General features: G+C 47.0%; 1 protein-coding gene across 2 annotated transcripts in view; it reads right to left on the bottom strand.

Moving 5' to 3' along the window:
• The window catches only part of ADAMTSL3 (ADAMTS like 3), a 283528-nt gene extending 271510 nt beyond the window's left edge, over positions 1-12018 (bottom strand). The window contains exons 1-2 of one of the 2 annotated variants that reach the window (XM_083712399.1): positions 11577-12018; positions 5640-5752 (exon numbers count right to left, since the gene is read on the bottom strand). In XM_083712399.1, the coding sequence (XP_083568525.1) occupies positions 5640-5717 (78 nt within the window). In that variant the 5' untranslated portion in view covers positions 5718-5752; positions 11577-12018. Of the gene's footprint in view, positions 1-2937; positions 3047-5639; positions 5753-11576 lie in introns of those variants that run through there. The other variant, XM_083712400.1, reaches the window with a different exon arrangement.
• Between the last annotated feature and the right edge of the window lie 671 nt (positions 12019-12689).

Below are 12689 nucleotides of genomic sequence, written 5' to 3'. Positions count from 1 at the left end.
TGTTGGTGCTGACCTTTAAAGCCCTAAACGGCCTCGGTCCAGTATATCTGAAGGAGCGCCTCCTCCCCCATCATTCTGCCCGGACACTGAGGTCCAGCTCCGAGGGCCTTCTGGCAGTTCCCTCACTGCGAGAGGCCAAGTTACAGGGAACCAGGCAGAGGGCCTTCTCGGTAGTGGCGCCCGGCCTGTGGAACGCCCTCCCATCAGATGTCAAAGCGATAAACATCTACCTGACATTCAGAAGACATCTGAAGGCAGCCCTGTTCAGGGAAGTTTTTAATATGTGACATTCAGTGTATCTTTTATCTTTGTTGGAAGCCGCCCAGAGTGGCTGGGGAAACCCAACCCAATGGGCGGGGTACAAATAATAAATTATTATTATTATTATTATTATTATTATTATTATTATTATTATTATTATCTATTGTATCTATGTATCTATGTATCTATTGGCTGGGTCCCAGGAATGGCCATCCGTCAAGGAATCTTTGCAGGGGATTGGACTAGATGACCATTTGGGTCCAACTCTGCAATCATATGGTAAGCTGGAGATATTGGCTTGTTGCCTGTGGCCACCAGCTTACCCTTCAGCCTTGGGGGTCTAACATGGAAGGGATTATAAATATTTCCCAGCCAAACAGGGGCAGTCAGCACAACACCCTCCAGATGTTCTTGGACTCCCACTCCCATGAGCCTCAGGAATTATGGGAGTTGTAGTCCACACCATCTGGATGCTGGGCTAAGGTGTCTGCTTATAGGCGCAAAGTCGAAGTGCCAAGAGAACTAGTATCTTACATACATGGGAAGCTTGGTTTTTGTTTTTTAAGAACTTCTTGAGGTTTACAAGGCATGTGAAAGTTCTGGGTGTGCCTCTGGAGTGTAGAACTTTGGCTGCTGCTTGCAAGAAGCATGTATGTTAACAACAGGAGAAAACATCCTAAAATCACTTCTACTAACCATCCAGATTTTTGGCAGAGGAAAGAGAAGTACAGCCTGATTTCCGCCCATAAACAAACTCTCCACTTACTTAGCCCTAGAAAGCAGCATTATTAAACAAGGAGGATCGCCCACATTGACAGTAATGGCAACGGTTAGCATGCATCAGCTATGGGGTAATTACCATCTTAAGAGCGCTTTGAACATTGTTTTACAGTTCAGCTGGGCTAACTTGCATTCAGCGAGTTTCTAAGCTGTCCGGAAGCATGACAAACCCAAGGATTTCTGGAAACCAGATTCTTCTAGTCAGCTTTTCAAACATTGTTTTACTATTCTTGCTACAACATTAAATATAAATCAAACACAGATACAATTCCTCTTCTCAGTTTATATTAATGTTCTTTTGCAACTGTGATTTAAACAACTACCGGTATTTTTTTAAAAGTGTATTTATCAATAAACAATCACTTAAAGCATTTGTTTGCAGAGAGATTATATGATATTAGCTAAGTAATGAGCATTAATTCTAATTTGTTTGCCGCAGGTTAAATGACAGTTGAGTCAAAGCAGGTGTTAATTCCATACTTTCCAGTGCATTGTGCTATCACTTTTCTTATCGCAAAAAGTGATCTTTGGGGGAAGTGGGTTTGATGTGCAAACTTCCCAACCACCAATATTTGTGCAATGCGAATTTGCTGCGATGGGATAGCAACAATCTGGGTGTACCCTATGTGGCCAGCACAGACACACCATCCATCGCAAACTTGCATGTGGGGCTTGCAATTTGGTCCAGAACACACTGCACATAAGTACTGTCACAATGAAATTAGTAAGAAATAATTATCCAGGAGTTGGTCTGTATGCACCCATTATTGTTGGCTGGTTTGCAACCCCAATGCCTGGATCTGATTTCAGATTTACATCTGGAAAATGTCGTTCTCGTAAGACAGTGAACAGTACATGCCTGGAATGGAGAACCTGCGGTCCACTGCTGGACAATGACTCCAGCTGGCAATGATGGGAGTTGGAATCCAACAACATCTGGAGGGCTACAGGTAAACTAACCACTGGGCTTCGGGCTTGATGACCTTCTGTCTATATCAGACATGGCCAAACTTGGCCCTCCAGCTGTTTTGGGACTACAATTCCCTGACCACTGGTCCTGTTAGCTAGGGATGATGGGAGTTGTAGTCCCAAAACAGCTGGAGGGCCAAGTTTGGCCATGCCTGGTCTATATAAAGTCAGTTCCTGTGTTCCTCTCATGCTCAAGACTGAAACAGATATGTTGGTGGCAGATTCAAGCCAATCATGTTGGAAAAGTTTTATCTTAAGATAATTCTTATTTATTCCAATTTATTCTAAGAATGCTACAACTCTCAATGAAATAGTGACTGAAGGAAGAGGAATAAAATGCTGAGGCAAACAACCTATTCTTGCTATCACTGGTTCTCGGTGTTGTTATTTTGATCAAAGCAAGTAGAATATATAAACAAGCATGTTAGCATAAAACTAATTTTAAAAGCAGTACTACTTGACTTTCTAATATCCCTTGGTTTTTTTCCTATCCCAGCAAACTGGGGAAAGCAGCTGTTTGGATCCCAAGAATACAAATTTTAAAAGCTGCCATTAGTCATAAAGCAACTGCAGGAACTTGCATAAGCTTTGCGGTAATGCTGTCACTGAATAGCCATGTCAGAGATAAAACCAAATATTTCATTGAACAGTACGCTTGGCAGATTCGTAAGCATCTCTCCTTTGGGGAGGTTTCTAATCTGGCTTTTAAAGTCTACGCAGAAGCATAGGTTTGAAGGCAAAGCCACCATTTTACCTCAGAGCTTTCAATTTGAACCCACCATTTTACCTCAGAATATAGAGCTTTTAACACAAAACCACCATTCTACCTCAGAATTATCGCAATCTTGTTGTTGGCAGTTCTAACCAGCAGTGTAGATGGGGGCAGGGGGTGCACCGGGTGCCACTCACCCAGCAGGCGACACTTACTGTGGGGCCTGCAGCATGCCCGAGCCACATGTCTCTCCCAGGGGTGATGTGGTGGCTCAGGCACCTTTTCCAGTGGCATGGGGCCCGCGGTCATCCGCCGCCTCCTCTTCAGCCGCCCTGCAGGCTAGCTACGCCGCTGGTTCTAACTGATCTTATAAGCAGAAGGGGGCGGGGCGGGGGGACAAGCAGCAAATCTTTTATACAGTGGTACCTCAGGTTAAGTACTTAATTTGTCCCCGAGGTCCGTACTTAACCTGAAACTGTTCTTAACCTGAAGCAGCACTTTAGCTAATGGGGCCTCCTGCTGCTGCCGCGCCACCGGAGCCTGATTTCTGTTCTTATCCTGAAGCAAAGTTCTTAACCTGAAGCACTATTTCTGGGTTAGTGGAGTCTGTAACCTGAAGTGTATGTAACCCAAGGTACCACAGTACAGGGAGATGAGAAGTACTAATCGTAATATTTTTATTGTTTAGCTATAAACCATAAGAAAGATGACTAGGGCCAGCTGTATCCTGAAGTAGATTAAGGCAACCCTGCCAAGTAACATGTTTTTTAAAAATCCATACACTCGGGGAAGGTGTGCATGCAAATTCATATATCTGCGAAAATAATGCACAAAAATGCATTAAATAAACACGTGCTTTAGAAAAGTGTGTCAGTGAGGAAAACAACATCCAAACGTGTGTTTATTAGAATAAATTCACGCTAAAAAGCTGATAAACTTTCATTATGGCTCAGGGTGTGTGTGTCACAAACTGATGAAGAAACGTTGAGGACTGAATTTTAGATCTAGAAAAATGAGCAACCTATATTCACAGATTCTCCCATTTCCAGTCTGACGTATCATTTAAAGGCAGAAATTTGTTTAAACCATTTCTACCCTGCTCCTTGTCCGAGAAGGTTCTCAGAATCGCTTACAAATCAGCACAGTCCCTACCTACCCCTCAGGCTCACAACCTGAATATACAAAAGGAGATGGGGAGAGAGAAAACAAGAAAACGCAGGCACCCAAATTCTCCATATTAAAATGCATTGCAATCCTAACCATGTCTACTCACAGAAGTAAGCCCCCTTGAATCCGATGGGGCTTACTCCCAGGTGAGAAGGGTTAGGATTGCAGCCAAGGTTCTTATAATAACCAGACGAAATCTGGAAATGGCCAAATATTTATCTTATAACATTGGGTTGAATCCAGATGAGGGAAAGCCTTTTTACATGTGGAAGGTGTCTTACGCTCACCCAACAGCTGCTTTAGGCCTAATAACAGAGAGTTGCATGAGAAAGTTGCTCTGCTTTATGAGATGTGAGACCTGCTACAGAGCCTGTTGTTCAAATTGCTAGCACTTGAACAGGGGTAGCAAACGTTGTGCCCTCCTCATGTTGTGGACTGCAACTCCCATTATTTGCCATGCTGGCAGGGGATAATGGGAATTGTCTATGACATTGGTGGGGAAGCAACACACAACGCTTGCTAACCCTGGGTTTGCAGGACAGAATTAGCAACTGCTTTCCTTCAACTCACTGTTCCTTCTGTCCAACCCACAATATGTTTAACCAGGGCAGGGGGAGTGCTGTGACATTTGGATCTGCCAACACAGGCAATGGCAAAGTCTTAATCTGACCTTGGATTTAGCTGTCTAGTCTGTGGCCTTCCTCTGGACTCTAGACAGAGTATTATCCAACATAGCAAGCTGACTTCTGCCACATCAGCCTATTTGTCCGCCTAGCACATCACTGCCTGCTCTGACTGGCAGCAGCTCTCCAGGGTCTCAGGCAAAAGGCTTTTCCCTGCTCCCAGGTCCTTTTGACTAGAGGCGCCAAGGATTGAACGTGGGACCTTCTGAGTTCTGGCCAACTTCAGAAATCCAATCTCCATAGCATTTAAATGTCTGCCACTCAGGCCCCTCAAGATATCCCACATCGGGCAGCTTTCCTCGGCCCGCCTCTTGTTCCTACTCACGTGAAAGCTGGGGAATAACTGCTGCTAGGTGTAGATGAATCTGTCGATTTTGGTTTTCTTGGTTTCTCATCTTTCCCATCGTAAATCCAGTTTTCCACATTGCAATTTTAAAACACACACATGAAAAATCACAAGCTTTTTTGGTATGCATTCTGTATTTTTGCAAGCACAATTTCCTAACACAATGCCTTTTTGTGTGCCATTTTCACTAATATATGTACTTAAATGCACACTTTGACCTAGCTTATGCATTTTTGTGCACATTACTTGGGCTGGAGAACTGCGCTGCAAAATCTTAAAAAGTGAGAATTTCCAAGGGTGGCTGGTGTGTTTCAGAAAGCACTAAGCGGGCAAGTTCACCTTTAGGCGCGATTTAAATCAGATTTCTCCTCCTTCACCCCTAGGATGCTGCTATTCACAATTGCTACTCAGCGATTTGTTATTAGTTATTTTAAGGACTGTGTTATTTTTATGCATTCTTTTTATCTAATACGGTTTTGCTGTAAACTGCCTAGTGGCTTGTAAGAAAAAAGGTGGAATGTAAGTCATCTAAAGGAAGGATGGGAACAGCAGCAACAAAAATTGCCTTTCCTACTACAGCTGCCTTTGATTCGAACACCAGCAACACGCTAGAGCGCGCTGCCCATCCCAGCGACTTGCCGGGATTTCCCCCTTTCGTCCGTAGGATTAATCCATCATCCCATCTTCAAGCAGCTGCTGAGACTGCAACCCTCTTGCCTACCTGTAGATGGGCACAGATGGCTGTCACTGTGAACCAGGTGATCTCCCACGAGAGTCCTGTGGACTTGGCATAAGCCATTCTCCTCTTGCACCTTTAAGGGGGGGGGGGAGAAGCTGTAAGCAAAAGAAGAAGGGGAAAAGTCAATGCACCCCGCCAGAATCTGAATGACTAAAGCAAACTGGGCAGTGAATACAACCCGGACTTTGGAAACGGTGCAACCATAACAGCCGAGGTTTGTGCTGGCCAGAAAAGCAGACTCACAGAGAACAGCATGATCGCAGCGTGGAGGCTGAGGTACTCCAATAAGGACAGGAGGGTGGGGGAGCTGGCCAGAGGAGCAAAAGCCAGCTAGGTTTTTCTCTCGCTCACGAGTCAGTTTATCAAGCCTGTAACCTCCTTCCCCGTTATTCCCCCCCCCTCCATTACCATATACGCACACAGGAGCCAAGAAGAAACTGAACCTTGCAAAGCTATTTCAACACTCTTCCTTTTTTTTTTTCCCCTGCCCTGCTTCCCAAGCCAAGGAACCCAACTCTGGGACTTTGGGATCCGTAACAGTTCCAGCCGTGTTGGCTACTCAGCCCCGTGGCAGAAAAGCGACAATCCTCACTCGCTTTGGGGAGGGGCCCCGCCGATTCGTGGATTAGAATACAAGGACTGTTAACTGTTTCCATGTAAAGGGCAATGTTGAACCGCTGTCCCCGCGGCACGGAAAAGCTCTTTGTGTGTAAAATCTCTGCAGATTTGAAACCGCACGCAAGGGGCTACTGGTTTTTACTGTCCCTTTCTTTCATCCAGGCTATTACTGCAATATGATAAAAGTTGGCCAGCTTATCTGGCAACCACCCATGTTCTCAAGACCACAGGGTTTGCAATATCCCTGAGAAGAAGAAACATCATCTCCATGGGAAATCTTGGGCACCTAATTCTGTCAGCCTTCACTGGGGACAAATCGCTCCTCCCAAGAAAAATCTCATCCTTCCTCTCACCTTCTGCCAGAATGTGGCCCTCGGGTTCAAAATTGTCCCCCACCCCCCCCAGACTGGGACCATCGAGAGCCAGGTACAAATCTCCATTCAGCCATTAAACTTTACTGAGTTGAGGACTCTCAGCCCAACCTACCTACTTCACAGGGTTGTTTTGAAGATAAAACTCAGCTCCTGAGTATGTCACTCTGAGCTCCTTTGGGGGTGGATATAAATGCAATAAATAATGGATGCAACAAGATCAAATTATCCTAAACAGGACAAGGGAAGTCAGGCTATAGTTATTTGTAACCTCTTGCTTAGACTACTGCATTTGTAACCTCTTGCTTAGACTACTGCATTGTGCTCTACTTGGGGCTGCTCTTGAAGACTGTTTGGGTGGATCCAATGGCTCTAAACCATATAATAACAGTCCTAAAAGACCTGTACTCACTGCCAATTTGTCACCAAGCCCAATTCAAGGTTTGGTTCTGTTATGTAAAGCCCTGAAAAGCTTGGCATTTGGCTACATGAAGGACTCATTTCTCTCCGACTACTGTCCTGCACGTAGTCTGAGCATAGCTGTCAAGTGTCCCTTATTTGAAGGGACAGTCCCTTATTCCAGCGCCATGTCCCGCTGCTGTCCGTTATTGATAGATGTCCCTTAAATGTCCCTTAAATTTCAAAGGATGCAGCTCCTCTCCCTCCCTCCCTGCCAGCCAGGGAGGAGGGAGGCTCCAACTGTGTTGCTTGGCTGTGTTGCTCACCCAATAAGAAGTCTAAGAATGACTGGGGGGGTGGAGCTTGCATGCCTTGTGTGTGGCTAGCTAATGCAAGCTGAGGGGGGTTTTGAATGCTGGACGCCATTTTGTTGCACGTGCTGCTGCAAACTTTGCAGTGCAAAGCCAGGCCGGGGAGCCATCTTAAGTTGAGGCTGCATAGGCCTTGTGGTGCATGTGATTCAGATTCTATTCAGTTGAACCTCTGGTTACAAAGTTGGTTGGACAGTGTTCTCGAAGCTACCAGCATGAGTTTGACCAGACTGCAGGAGGACAGGAAGACTGGAGTGCCTGGAACAGGTGAGGCTGCAGGTCCCTTCTTTTGGCTGCTGGTCCCTTATTTTCAAGGCTGCTGGTCCCTTATTTTCAAATCTGTAAGTTGACAGCTATGAGTCTGAGATCCACTCAGGGGTCCTTTTAGTACAGTGGTACCTCGGGTTACATATGTTTCAGGTTACATACGCTTCAGGTTACAGACTCTGCTAACCCAGAAATAGTGCTTCAGGTTAAGAACTTTGCTTCAGGATGAGAACAGAAATTGTGCTCCGGTGGCACGGCAGCAGCAAGAGGCCCCATTAGCTAAAGTGGTGCTTCAGGTCAAGTACAGTTTCAGGTTAAGTACGGACCTCCGGAACAAATGAAGTACTTAACCAGAGATACCGCTGTAGTTCCATCATTCAGCAAAATTCAGGGGTCTGTGACCTGCAAGAGGACTTCCTCTGTAACAGCACCCAAGTTATGGAACAAGCATCCCCTAAAGATCCAGCTGGCATCAATGTTGTCCATTTTTTGACACCAGCTGAACACTTTCAGTTTGCATCCATCATCAATACTCAAAGAGTAGACTTGTTGACATTTATGGACCTGATTTAGGATTGTCAATTTTAATGGAGCTACTCAGAGTAAAACTTAGTTGGATACAGGCATAATCGGCGGGTGTTATATAATATGTTAACAGATGGTTGGATTTTAGTGATTTGCTGCTGTTTTATTGGCTTGTGATTGATGCTTTAATATTGCAACCCACCCCAAGGTCACGTGAGAAGGAATTATTTTTGAAAATAAAATACAATAAATGTGACTACATTAAAGAGGCTGCCAGATCCATCTCTCCAAGGCTCTCTCTTCGCCACCCAGTTAAAGCAACACCTGTTCCTCCAATAGCTGCCCCTCCCACATGCACACTCACACACACATGCCAGTCTCGAAGATATCTCAGCACAAAAACAGATCTTTCCTGCCGCGCATATTGATAGTGCTATAGCCTATTTCCAAATAAGGGTTTCTAAAACGATGCCGGAATAGTGTTTAGATCTGCAGGGCGGTTATACACGGCTCTCCCCGCCATGCTAATAACTCTTGGGCACTGTGTCTGTGCAGCCTGCCTGCACGCAGCAAACACTGTGTAGAGATTTCAATCTTTTGTTCCTCCAGAGAAAGTGTCTCTTCAGACCCAGGACCCACTTTTAACCCAAACATGTGTTTGGGGACCCTTTTTCCTTAATCTTTTACCCTATATTTGCGTGGTGGTAGCGCTCTTGCAGCAACACCCCTCGGATCAGGCCACAACCCATCAGCCAAAGAGCAGAGCTCTGGAGCCCATCCTCTGTACTCCCCTCTGAAAACATCCCACCACCTGCTTCAGCCCACGTGAAAAGGTTGGCTGTCCGAATCCCAGAATGAAGCCTGGGGGCAAAGCAGACATTTGCCCTGGAGTGGAGAGCAAAGCTGAGAGGGCACCTCTTGAAAAGCTGCCAAGTCCCTTGTCGGCACCACTGAGCAAGCTGTTCTAGAGAGAACACCGCCCTTTCCTTCATCCCAGGCATGTCCTAATCCGGCCCCTATAGCAGTCTATCTTCTGGGTAAAATCCTAAAAAAGCTCAACAACTTTGGTCGGCCCTCACGCATGTTCACTTCATCAAATCTGACCCTCTTTGCTCAGAGAGGTACTTTGCTTACCAAGTACCAATCCAGGGTCCCACTCAGAGCCCCGCGCTAAATACCCTCTCAGGGTGCAAGTGGAGCCCCCCGCGCGCCCCTCTCTTCGCGAGAGCGCCCTCTCACCGGCACCCCGCGCGCGCCTGTCCTGGGTGCAACTTCGGCGCAGCGCGCGCGGGCGCCAAACTCCGCACGCGCGCGCTTTGGGGATACCTTTGCTCAACTTCGGGGCGCAAGTCCCTGCGGCGTAGCCAACCACCTCACGCGACGGCGTTTTCCCTCTCCCTCTCCTCAGGGGGAAGGGAGCAGGCGTGGACTCGGCGGCGGCGGCGGAGGCAGCAAGGCGAAGCCTCTCCTCCTGTCAAAGCACCAGGGACGCCGACGCCGCATGCTTGCAAAGCGGAGCTGGCAGGCGAACAAGCGCCCGCCCTTCGAGCTTGGCTGGCTCGCTCCCTCCAGGCTCCTCCAGCCCACAAGCCCCGCCAGACCGACTTAGCCGAGGGCCTCGGAGGAAGTGGCGGAGAGAGCGAGGGCGCCGGCGCCGCCGCCACCGCCGCCTCCTCCTCCCGCAGGGCAGCTCAAGCAGCGCGCAAGGCCAGGCGACGGCGCGCGTCTCTTGGAGCTCCCGCGCCGCCACCTGCTCCGCCGCGCGCGCCCTGCAGGCAAAAGGCGCCTCGACGCGGGAAGGGGAGAGCCAATGGGATGCAAGGAGCGGGGGGAGAGTGCCTCTGAGCCCGTACAGAGTGCCTTTCTTTCATTCACACACACCACTTGGGAAAACCACCCAGATAGCCTGGGTATTATTTTTGTATTATTATTATTAATCAACCTAATCCTATTGAGAGGGTTTGGGGCGATGCTCGGCGTTCTCCAAAAAGGCATGAACAACTTTTTAAATACAAAACCTTACGGACTTGAGTATTAAGCCCATAAGGTCTTCTACAACTTAGGTGGCTGGAAAGGCGAGGCTGCAGACAGCGAGCAGGAGGAGGACCCGTTGCAGGCAAAAGCCATTACAAAAACAGCCTTGACAGTTACTTACATGCCGACCCTTAGCACTCTCCCTAGTTAGCACTTTTTCATGGAAGCATGCCTAAAATTGCAGCCACGGCGAATCATTCCCAAAATCGCCCTTCGATGGGCGGTGTGCAGCGTAAATGTAATAAAAGCAACATCATTGAGTGAGAGGCAGCAATAGTTATTCAAATCAGGCGGCCGCAATGTAGCCCTTTGAAATGCCTGCGCACAAGTGAAGCCAAACAGCTCAATCCGACGCACGCCTTTTGCTCGGAAGTGAAGTCCCACTGTGTTCAATGAAGCTTAGCTCCTAGTAAACGTGTCTAGGATTGCAGCCTCGCCCTCGCTACATTTACCTGGGCGTAGGCCCCAGTGAACGCAGTAGGACTTGCTTCCGAGTAAACATCCTTCGGGCTGAGGCTGTGAAATTCTGCTTTGCACATTTCTGGCCTCTCCATACGGATACTTGAAACCCAGTGAACACAATGGTACTTACTCCGGATTAAAGTGCTCAGGATTGCAGCCTTTATAAATGCACCCCACGTCTTCTATCTATCTATCTATCTATCTATCTATCTATCTATCTATATATCAATTGTATATATATCCAATTTCTGAAGCTGATTCGTTCCTACATAGACGTCAACCGGATGGGTGCAATATTAAATCACTATTTGCATGTGTAAATAAACTGTCTCAGCTCTTACATCGAAAATGGAGCTTTGGTTCCGCTTACCATACACCCAGTGCTTGCCGCAGTCAGTTCACACGTTCAGCTGCCCGCTCTCAAATAAAGCGTAATCAAAGAGATAAATCAAATTCTATGTACTTGCATTCTATTATTTCCACCTCAAAAACAGGGAAACATTGCGGAAGCGGAATTGTATACCTTCCCGGGCTGGTATTATGTCAAACGTATAATTAACTGGGGGCCAGCTACTCTTTTTGCAAATGGCTAATTTTACGACCCGGGCTTGAGGATGCTTGCGCGCCACGTGGAATACGTGCAGCCTCCCCTATAGCACATGAGAATGCGCGAAGGAACTCGACCGAGAAACCGAAGGCACATTCTGGCCGATGGAAGGTTTACATTTGCGTTAAAGCATCGCCTTAAGGAAGCTAGTATAAAACTGTCACGTGTGAATGCAAGTAGGTTGACCGAGATTCTCATAACTGTCTAGCATTCGAAAGGACCATCTTATCACGAAGAAAACTTATTAAGGGTAACTACTCCTTACCTGCCGCCGCCAGAGATGCGAGTCGTTTAGGAGAGGGAGGAGCAAACTTTCCTCCTCTCTACTGCATCAAAGGCAGCACAGAAGAGTCGGCGTCGCCGGTTGAGAAATACAGGCTTGCAAATTGATGCTTAAACCTTAGCCTTCCTTTGCAGGGCAGGCGGCGCCTTTACGCAAACCCCGTGCGCAGCCATAGATCTCCACGCGTCCTCCTCTCCTTCGAGGTGCGGTTACATCTATCAAACCGCGCCGCTTTTCTTATGCAGTGAACCCACCTCCTCGGGGAAATGTGTCCCCTTTTTGCTGGCAGATAACTCAATTGTGGGCTAAAGGAAAGCCTGGAATGGTCACAGAATCAACAGAAAGCCAAAGTGTCTTGCTATTCCATCCGTGCCACTGAAGTTAAAAATACGCACCAAGGAACTAAACATAACCTCGTGAAAGGGTTTGCTGAAATGTGATTGCGCCGTTTCCAACCTGTTGAAAATCAACTTAGATTTCTTCTATAGCTGGGAACGGCGCGCCCTCTAGTGGAAAATCTGGCAGAAGATACAGAGGAGGATATGCGTACAGCACTTATTTGTACAAAACTAAACAGGATTCAGCTGTACTGCCTTATAATCTTGCCTTTGCCCGGTTGCACGTTAACGAGAGAACCAACCTGGTAAAAAGAATCTTGTCGCACAATCTGTTGCACATCTCCTCAGAAGTAACACCTACTGAGTTCAATCGGCCTTATTCCCAGGAAAGTGGAGTTACTTATCGGGGAGTAAGTAACCCTTTGGCTGCGTTGTCAGTCTTTGAGCTAATTGAATTAAACAGTTAAATCCACATAAATTTACATTGGAGCAAACTGTTAGTTCTGAAGGGGGGGAGAGTTCTAACCAGTTGATAAATCACTTAAATGTTACTAGCCAAATTTTGGACACTTGTAAGTCAAAAGACCCTTTAATGTATCTTAGAATTGTTCCATTGGCTCCCAAAACATTGTTGTACAAGCTACAGCTATCTTTATATTAGGGAAAAGATGTACTAAGCAGTGGCGTAGCGTGGGGGGTGCAGGGGGGGCTGGCCGCACCGGGCGCAACACCTGGGGGTTAGGGTTAGGGGGCGCAA

Source organism: Podarcis gaigeae (assembly GCF_964106915.1).
Source record: "Podarcis gaigeae genome assembly, chromosome: 14".
NCBI classification, from domain to species: Eukaryota; Metazoa; Chordata; class Lepidosauria; order Squamata; family Lacertidae; genus Podarcis; species Podarcis gaigeae.
Note: the sequence above shows the minus strand (reverse complement) of the source record. Positions and strands in the feature narration are given on the sequence as shown.